This window comes from Leptidea sinapis, chromosome 2 (assembly GCF_905404315.1).
Source record: "Leptidea sinapis chromosome 2, ilLepSina1.1, whole genome shotgun sequence".
Taxonomy (NCBI): domain Eukaryota; kingdom Metazoa; phylum Arthropoda; class Insecta; order Lepidoptera; family Pieridae; genus Leptidea; species Leptidea sinapis.
Genome location: NC_066266.1, coordinates 3938752 through 3949140, shown reverse-complemented (window position 1 = coordinate 3949140; position 10389 = coordinate 3938752). Strand labels below are relative to the sequence as shown.

Below are 10389 nucleotides of genomic sequence, written 5' to 3'. Positions count from 1 at the left end.
CTGGGCGAATGTACATGAGCTGGAAATGACTGCGTGGTATGTCTCGCTGGCTTTTCAACTGTTTGGCTATCAAGCGCCACACGCTATAGCTATGTCATTCACGGATCTGTTTTGTCGCGGTGTCACTATATTTGGCTTACCTATTGCAGTGGTCGTAAATACTTTACGGTCGGCTTTCGTTGGCGCGTTGGTAGGCTTTCCATAAATTTTTCTCAACGTTTCGTTGACTTTACAATTAACATGTTTACGGGAGACTGTTGATGTGTGATTCTCTAAAAATTCTACCCTTCTACAAGTTGAAACTATTTGAGTTATGCTGACTAACTAGGTATTAAATATTGGATTTGTGCGAAATTTTTATGATTTCATAGACATAAAGTAAACAGAATGAGGTTTGGTGTCACATATAGCGACAATTAAAAATAATAAAATTCGAACGGGCTCCCGTGACTTATACCAAGTAGGTTTCATTAATGAAAGAATTGTATCATTGAAACTGGATGAAAATGTGATTAGGATATGATTGCGCCATAACCCGACATTTTAACTAACGTAACTTACTGATCGCCCCACTAGGGGAGGGTTGGAGTTGAAGAAGAAGTTGAGAAGTTGAAGAGAAGCACGGGTTTGAATCCCAATCCATCCCTAAAATTTGGTAGAAATTAAATTTATATATTTTATACATTGAGAGTGATCACTTAAAAATAACACATTGTTTAAATTTTGAAAAAGCGACATCTCAAGTCCGTTTGCTAGTAGGCAATTATTGGGGTTGAGCAGGTCATCAACTGTAAACTAAGTGTAAGAGATATAATATAAATCTCATGATGTTGATGATTCATGCAACCGGTTAGAAATATTAGCTACAAGTATTTCCAAGACTATCGCACCGAGGGTCTTGTACTGATGAAATAAAGTAATTGCTCTTGGCAAACCGATATATTATAACTTCAGAATAGAACCCTAAACTTGCACAAGAACATCGATGACAATTGTTTTAACAAATGATTACTTTTTCAATATGGCGCACGGCAAGAACTGTTATGTTCCCGCTCACTTATTTGTAAATCTTTGCATAGTGTTTTTGAATCTATCTGTTCAAAACTATACCTATATTATTCGCCTTCATTCTATTATAGGTTCTAAGGGAAATAGCACGTCATAACAATAAAGTCATTAAGTCGATCGACTAACTCGGTACGCAAGGGGTAAGTTACCAAGCATTTGACGCTGAAAATGCAAAAAATTTGTGAAATGATCAGAACAAACAAATTTTATCAGCATGAATGATACCGTCAAACTAAGCGGTCACTACTAATCAATCGTAGCGGACAGGCAACTGAGATTCCTTTGCTAAAAAATTGCCTCTGACAATAGGACCCAACCCACATTTCTCATTGCCAACCCATTTGTTGTGTTATATTGATCATTACCTGTATTTTATTGTGTCAGTAAACGAATCGGACGGATTTTACCTCTCGTATTTTATTTGTTTAGTGAAATGGCCCGTGCTATTTTTATTACTTGCCAGTTTGTTGGCAAAACTTGGTATATTATCGGGTGCAGTTCAGCTTATTCAAGGATTTTTTTGGGTTAGGATCATAAACAGATTTATATTGGATGTTAGGTCACCGTATGGTACAACACTAATAATAGTCATACAAAATTTACTTTACTATGTGTATATTGGTTCTACTCCAACAGATCCTCCACGTTTCGCAGTGTTAAGAAACCTTTTGTATAAATCAAATCCAAAACCAAAATTAATTTATTCATGTAGGTCAAGGAAATGACACTTATGAATGTGATTCTCTTCTTTTTACATTTTCCGCCACTTCGTAAAAGTTGAGTTTTAATGAGAAGAAGTAACAAGTAACTTATTGCCAGCTTCTTCTTCAGCTGATCAGCGATTGCCAGTACGGTATCGTCTGGGTCACTCAGCTATTGATCTTCTTGGATACCTCACCCATAAATGGGCGCAATCAGTTGAGTTAAAATCGAGTTCAGTTCCGTGGATACTTGAAAGAGAAGGCCAAATTGGCCTTTAAAAAAATTGGTGCACTCAGTAAGGTAGGACAGTACTTCACTACAAGCCACCGCCAGCAACAATATAAGGCACAAATTGGCCTCACATGCAGTACTGTTCTCATCTCTGGGCGAGCGCTCCCGAGTACCAGCTTCTTCCTATGAGCACACACAACGAAGAGCGGATCGAATCATCGACGTTCAAGTCGTCTCCGATCAGCTTGATTCTTTGGCATTATACAGTGGCGTGTTTTGCGAGAAATTTCTCGCCTCGTATAGCCTCTTTGTGGAAGCTATTACCGATTGCAGCTTTCCTGAACAGATACGACTTAGGGACATTCAAGTTAGGAGAGCATACTCTCAATTTAGAAGCTGGCAACGCATCTTTTGACTCCTGGTGTTGTAGATGTTCATTGGCAGTTGCCTTACCATTTTCCATCACTTGAACCTCTTGCCCGTTTGTCCCCTCATAAGTAACATTACAAAAGAAAAAATAATTGAAATATGAGAAGAATTTAGGTGGTGTAATAGGTAGAACCATTGCTTCTCATCACGGAGCCGCCGGTTCGACCATCACCCACCCGGAATCATAGTATCATCATATCATCACCTCATTCGAAGCTTTAGTTGGCAACACTCTTGATTCCTCTGGTGTTACAAGAGAGGTGATGGGCTGCGGTGATCACTCTCTCTCACTCTTTCTCTCTCTCAACTAGTAAGTATAATCGTCGATCTTGCTCAGCATGACCAAACTTGGTATATTTCTTCCTTTTCGGTAGATTTTGAGTAACAGTTGATAGTAGGGAAAATATCAGTATATTTTGGTAGAATTTGATTTTTTTTTGGTATATTGGTGCTATTTTTTCGAAAGAAGATGGCAGCGCTCTCCTAAATTCTATTTTTACGGGAATTTCCCATTCATGGATTTCTCTGTGCGTGGGAAACTCTTCCTAAACACACGTATAAAAAGAACAAACATTCGTAGCCGGCTGGTGCAGCCCCTTAAGTAAATAAACACAAATTTATTTTCTTTCATTACGAAATTTTCTTCAGTAATTAGATCTGAATAAGATTTGGTCTTTGTTGAGCTCTAACTAAATACCGCACTACCTAAGAACAATAGCTTTTTTATTACGCTAACTATTATATGCCTGTGTGCGTGGCACTCAATGGCATCTGTCAAATGTTGTAACATACGCTTTGTTTTATTTTAAACTGAAATAAATAAAATACAAAATTCTAACTGATGCTTTGTAATCCCAGTGTCTTTCTTATTTCTTGTAGTATAACCCGGCATTTTAGTTTCAATTATTAGCAAAGTTTAACAGAACATGACACGTCAACGTCACACATTGTTCGAGACTGGCTCGAGTACGTCCACTTGGGCATTGTATAAGTTGCCGCATTTTTCGACTACGCCTGATACCGCAGGCGTAGTTTGAGCGCAGCGGAGTCCAATCCTAAATATTAGTTAATTGGTTTAACGTTGTAGTTCGACTGGGTTAAACTTCAATATAGACTCTTGCTCTTTCATAATAAACGTCTTCGAATGATTGGAGAAATACTCTATGGTACATTTAAATATTACTTATAACTGGCTGAAGACTACCTAAACTCGATCTTTGACCAAAAATATATTCAACGCCATTATGTCAATTGAGTAAAATTAATCAAGTGATTTTTGTGTTTTTTGTATATATTTTGTGGATGACTAAAATTTAATTTATTTTGTAAGTATCTACCATTAATACCATAATTTATAACATTTTGCATGTTAACTTATTTCTTGATATAATTAGACATACTTCATCAGTAATACTTTATTCAAATTCATAACCTTACGCAATTACAATGTTCTCTAAGCTTCAAAGTATAGTGAGGTGGTAGTTTAAAAGTGCAATATTTATATATCAAGAAAATATATTCATTAAAACACTTTCAAAATCAAACAAAAATAACTTTTCAAACACATTAGTGAAACTTAGATCAGGAGTTTTTTTTGTTATCTTAAACTAAGTTGGTACTCTACATTTATTATACAATTCAGTTTAAGTAGAAATAATACCGCATTATACCTTTTTGTGGTAAGATATATACTAAGACAGTTGTTTAAACTCAATCGTATTACTTTAAGTGCGAAATGATTTAAGCAATTCAAGAAATGTATTCAGATGATGAATACTAGGTAATGATATCAGTAATGCTATTTTTATAAAAAGATATAACAAAGCAGAACGCGAATAATTTGAATGGAATAGAAATATTTTTATTACAGAATACAAGAACGCTGTTTTTAGAAGGCCTTGAAAATCATGGTGAAATGCGCAAGTAATAGAAGTGATAAGACAAAGATTGTATATGAAAATTCTTTCGACACTCTCAAAACTAATTCAAAAACATTGTCAGAATGGTCACAGTATTGCACGAAAGGTATAACAACGCAGTTCAAAAAACAGACAGCTTACAGTCATTACTATGAAGATAATGGTAAACTCAAAAGAGACTTGAGCATTGAAACAGATATATGTATTCTCAGATCGTATTATAGAAATAATAGAAAGAGACATTGCATTATAAATACAATTTCAACAAGATCAAATAATACAATTAATGATTCACAAAACAAAAGTATTGGAAAGCTGGAGGATGCCAGTGCTTGCGGTGATAATTTCCTTGAAAATCATTTGAACATAGATATAACAAACATGGTGGTTGAAAATCTTAAGAAATTATTAAATGAATGGATAAAAAGATATTTACTCGACAAAAAGAACACAAAACAAGAAATTGAAACGGTTCTTGACTCCATTCTTCATCAAGTAAATTTAACAAAATCATCATCGTCTTACACGTCATGTACTTTAGACGTGGAGATATTAAGTGAAACATTAACTGAGAATACAAATGCCGTAGACACACAGGAAGTGTACAATAACGCATTTAAACACATAAGAACATCATATTTGTCCATACCTTTAACGAATAAGAAATTAAAACTAGTTTCAACACTAAGTGTTCCAAAGAACTTAAGTCGTCCAAAAAGGAAAATTAAGAAATTGAGAAACAGGGCTAAACATCACAAAAATAAGATTTATTTTCCAATGGATTCATCGGAACTGAGCAATATATTCGCAATCTCCCCAAAAGTTTTGACTGAAAAATGTGCAACATACAAGGAGCAAAGTGTTGAAGTTAATAATCACTGCACATTTGATTTTGAGAAGAAATCTCAATATGATATTTATCACGTAAAGGATAGTAACAAAAATTTTTATACAGAAATAAATCCACTTAAAAATGAAGATGATAATGCTGAAGACTATACAAACCTGAAGCAAAAATACTATGGAAAGAATATAGAACATAAAGAAATTGATGCATCTGATTATAATAATCAAATGTTGAAAACTTCAAAGGTTCACCAGAATCGTTCTGTAAATATGAAAAACAGCAAAAGAAAACCCCCTGAAAGCAAGGCTAGAAAAAATAGAGCTTATCCCTCATTTCAGTATGTAAAATCAAACAAAAAATACAGTGTCAATACAGCTAACACACATTCAAAAAAATCTGATATTTTACAATCCTTACAGCACATTATCAAATGTATTGAAAAAAGTAAAAACGTAATGAAGGTAGACGTAAAGTTAAATGTATTCCCTATAGTGAAAGAAGATAAGAAATCTATTCCAAACCATTCAAAAACTAATAAAACAAAAAATACATCTCATTTATTTCATAAAGTAGAACCAACTTTTACATGCACAAAATTCAATAAAAAGCATAATGTTAAACGCTTACATAAATGTACTTCTAACAAAGTTCATACAAATTTTCCACTTTGTGGTTCGGGTTTCGAGAAAACAAAATACTTGATAAATAGGCAAACATCCACAAGTAATATTCATGAATATGAATCAAATATTAAATTAAAAAATTTCAATAATAGGGGTACCTGTACTTCAAAATGTTTTGAAATTAAAAATGAAATAGGTGAAATTGGCAGCTTAATAAAATATATTAATAATTTAGCGAAAAACATTCACCAAGATTCTATAGTTGTTGATAAAATTCATAGCAAAATATTGTATATCACGCCAGTTACATTAGAAGTGAAACAAGAAGATGAAAACCCTCATTGTTTCAAAACAAAAAAAAATATAACCAGTCCAATAAAGTCAACGGAACCACAATGCAAAAGCTGTAATACGAGGACTCATTTAATACCAGGACATGAACTTTCCATGGAGCTGAGAGATTATATTGAATTTAATTCAGATCAAGACAAAAAAAGTACCTCGTATCGAATCATTGATAGCGAATGTATACTTAGAGTGACGGACATGACCACAGTTCCATGTGACTTCCCACGACAAATTGCCAATGAGGAAATGAAATGGTCTTTGCACAAATCAAAATCCTTAATTGAATTGACTAGCGAACAAGATACTGGGAATATATTAACGTTTTATTGTGACGACCTAATTCTTCCACATCATCATGGCTGCAAGATGCAAAGTGTACCATGTTCATCCAAAATTTGTCATAATTCCACTGCCTATCCCATCGATTCGTGCATAGCTAATACATGTTCGTATAACTACGTTGAGGAATGCTATAACACAAAAAACTCACAATCACGCTTAAGTTGCGAATACAATCCAATTAAAGAAACACTAGAAAATCACCATACTTGTTCTTCAGTTTGTGTAAATATGGAAGATGAAAGGCTTTGCGAAAATAAGCTTGTATTGTGTAAACGTGAAATGAGTTTTAATGAAGGCTGTTTCTACTGTGTGTTGCTATGGATTCCAAGTTTAATCATATTGTGGTTATTGTATGTTAATATTATTAGGGACCGTATAAAGCCATTACAAAATTTGGGGGAACCTAACACAGAATTAAATACTACACACAATTCAATAATGCTCCATGATTTGGGTTTCTGATATGAAATAAAATTGGATTATAAATTTATATTATTTGTTTGATTAACGTTTATTTTTTATACTCATACAAATAAATTAAACTTCTAAAAACAAAATCAAAGGAACTTAAAGTTATTGGCTGATCGCTAGATACTAACTTAAAAATGTATTTCAGTAATTTTACTTATTGAATATTTTGTTACAGATAGTAAAAGCTAAATCCAGGAAAATGCAAGACAACGAAAATCATTTAAGTTTAGAAAATAGCTCGGGAGAAAAGATGAATTGGAAAGTAGTTCCAAAGTATACTGTGGGGTTCTCAGTAAACGATAATAGCCATGCACATGCTATCGCTGACCAAAGTTCAACGAATGAAATAATGTATGAATATGATGCAAGCGAAGTTCTTGACACTATTTTAAATAAATTTCTAGAAAATGATACAGATTTACAAACGATAAATTTTCAAAGTAATCAAAAGCTATCTCAGGATGCTCTCTCTGGCTCAAATGAGATCATAATCTCTGAGGATGACAGTATAAGTAATAAAAGCAATGATACTTTAGTATTCCAAAATTCATTTCAGATTCAACTGCCTAGCAATGTTATAGTAACTGAAGATAACTCTGAAATTTTAACAAATAGCACATCAAATACATCAAATTTACTTACTGCAACAGCTGAGACTAACATAAAAGATTATGATATAATAATCCAAAGTAATTCAATGACAACAAATAATATCAATATAAATGACTCAACATCCCAGATAACTGATCATGAAAAAGGTTCAAGTTTTGAAAGCTTAGAATCCAAAACTTGCACATCTGAAAATTTGTCATTTTATTCGGAGGGTCACGGTTTAAATACAATTCAGTATAATAACGATGTCATTAATGTAGCCATGGCTCGTATAGATCCATTGATATCCTCACGTGTTAATGAAAAAAATATTTTAAACGCAGAAAGCTTTTTATTACGTGAAAATTTAACTAGCTCAGAATCACTTGCTAGAGACACATTAACAACAATATCGGACGTTTTTGGAGAAGATAATTCCCCATTAAAAACATCGAATGCTGAAATTATGCAGGATGATAGTAATATTACACTTGTTGCTAATATTTCACAATTATCGAGTGGTAATGAGACTTTTACAGTTTCAAAAATGAATTGTGATGATTGTTGTACAAAGGAATCTATTTCTAATTTAACATCTCAATCTGAATTTAATGTAAATATGAATAATACAGTCCAGCAACACAGTACAAAATTGCTTTCAAAAAGTAACATTGATAAGGACAGTGACTATTTAAGTGCTGTATTAATAGCTGATAATATACATACATTAGGGACATTAACAAATAATTGGAAAGAACTGCCCCCACAGGAACTTTCAAGCCCACTTAAAAAAATGTTTGACACCGAAAAGAGAGATATTTCCGTTAAAGGCGTCTCTCTGCCAGATGAAAACACAATTAAAGCAATATTGACAGAAAAAGAAAACGCTCACAAAATGACATGCGTTGTAGAATCTAGGAATGTCCAGTCAAGTTCTGAGTGTTGGGATAAAATAAGTACAACACTTGATTTGGCCATGAGAAAATTAGGAGTGTCATTAAGCGATAAAATTTTAGGAGAACTTAAAAAAACTCTAGCCAATTTCGAAAAGTTTATGCCAAAGCAAATAAAATCCAGCAAGGCTTTATCAGTAGATATGAATCAACTGGAATTAGGATTTATAAAGCTGGCTTCACAAGAAAATTTCGCTCAGTGCGACCTCATTCATAAGCAAGTTATTGACGATTTGATGCTCAAATTAAGCTTAACTCGCAATAAATCTGAAAAAAGCAGTAAAGTCAAGGTGGTTAGTAAAGTGATGAGTTCAAAGAATTCAAGCATTAAAATTCTCAAAGCTTATGAAGATCCTCATAATTCTAAGGTCGGCGAAGGTGACTCGATAAAAATATCAACAACCGAAGCAATTCCAACTAGTACAAGAACAAAAAAGGCTTTGTTCGATTTACCTTTGAGATTTATGAAAGAAAATTCATTTGTTCTTAGTGGCGTGCCGGCTTTTTTCTTGTGCTTGATTCTAATATACGGTTTTATTGTGTTTTTAATAAAGTCTTGGTGAAATACGTTGTGTGGCTTTAAAGTATGAAAATTAGCGTGACCTATATTTCTTTTAGATGGGAATTCCAACGCTATTTAATAAGAACGCTTGAGAATGGAGGAACGTACGTAAGCGGGGTTAATTTCGTCTGTATAATTATTTAAATGCAGTCTGAATGTAGGTTTTATACGGCTGTAATTATAATTATTAACGCACTCAACGCTTAAGAAGTGTGCAATGCCGTACACTATTTAAATTAATTTGCCCAGCGCTTCAAAACATTATTCGTTTGTAAAACTCTTACAGAATTGTTTACTTACTAACTTCTGTTTTTACAACATAATATATTTAAATGGCGTGAGAGTGAGTGTACATATTATTGTTATTCCACGTGCAGGACGCAAAGAGAGAGCCATAAAAAATGTTTAACTGAAATAGCTTAGGCAATAAGTAGTCGGAATTTTATGATCTATTTCAAATTTACTCAAAACGATTGTCACCATGAAATAACGTCAAACCGTGAGCTGCAAACAGGGAGCCTCACAGGATGTGGGGTTGTGAGGGGATTGCCCATGGACATCCGCAACAACAGCTGTCAAGAGATGCATTGCCGGCCTTTAAGGTAAGAGTATGCTCTTTACTTGAATGTTCCTAAGTCGTATTGGTTCGGGAAAAAATCATCAGCCGGAAGACGTCCACTGCTGGACAAAGGTATCCGCTAACATTTATATGACGATCGGTCCTGCGCTGCCCTCATCCGACGTATTCCGACGTTTGTGTACGGATGCTTCGTGAACATGATGGTCATGATTACTGTCACAATTAGTAATTGTATCGAACAAATACAACGACAGTAGCTATAAAGTCGGAGTGCCACCACAAGCAGCACCCGTTCACGTTAATGCATGGAACAGTTGTCGTTCCCGTCGCACATATTTGAAGGAAGGAGACGACACGACACACGACGCCACCGCAAGAAAAAGTATAACAACTTACATCTACATCATCATCAATTAAACTTTTTACGTGATCGCTAATGCCGCTGAAAGAGATACAACAATGAGCGGCAAATAAAATATACTTTTCTTTGATAACTACAAGAAGGAGGTTGAGCTCTTGTAAACAGTATTAGCTCTAAAGTTAAATCCATTACAGGAAATTTGAAGCAGAAAATTCGAATACAATTATGATAGTAAAATTTCAAAGTCAAAGTCAAATAAACTTCTTTCAATTAGGCATAAACTAAGCACTTTGAAACGTCACCATAAATATTTCTTTTTAATTACTGAATCTAGCATCAGGTCGGAAAAAGTAGAGCTCGTA

At 33.9% G+C, this 10389-nt stretch overlaps 1 protein-coding gene across 3 annotated transcripts; it reads left to right on the top strand.

The window, feature by feature from the left end:
• The first annotated feature begins 3673 nt into the window (after positions 1 to 3673).
• LOC126975590 (uncharacterized) lies at positions 3674 to 9094 on the top strand. Of its 3 annotated transcripts, XM_050823565.1 has the most exons (3): positions 3674 to 3755; positions 7156 to 7331; positions 7537 to 9094. In XM_050823565.1, the coding sequence occupies exon 3, from the start codon at positions 7678 to 7680 to the stop codon at positions 9085 to 9087; it is 1410 nt and encodes a 469-aa protein (XP_050679522.1). In that variant the 5' UTR covers positions 3674 to 3755; positions 7156 to 7331; positions 7537 to 7677; the 3' UTR covers positions 9088 to 9094. The 3 variants fall into 3 exon arrangements, with proteins under 3 accessions (XP_050679522.1, XP_050679514.1, XP_050679504.1); XM_050823557.1 differs by having other exon boundaries at positions 7156 to 9094; XM_050823547.1 differs by lacking the exons at positions 7156 to 7331; positions 7537 to 9094 and adding an exon at positions 4301 to 6999 and having other exon boundaries at positions 3676 to 3755.
• The last annotated feature ends 1295 nt before the right edge of the window (positions 9095 to 10389 follow it).

Bases quoted from the DNA above. Each gene is read 5' to 3' on its own strand.
- LOC126975590 (XM_050823547.1), top strand. From the start codon at position 4,338: ATGGTGAAATGCGCAAGTAATAGAAGTGATAAGACAAAGATTGTATAT.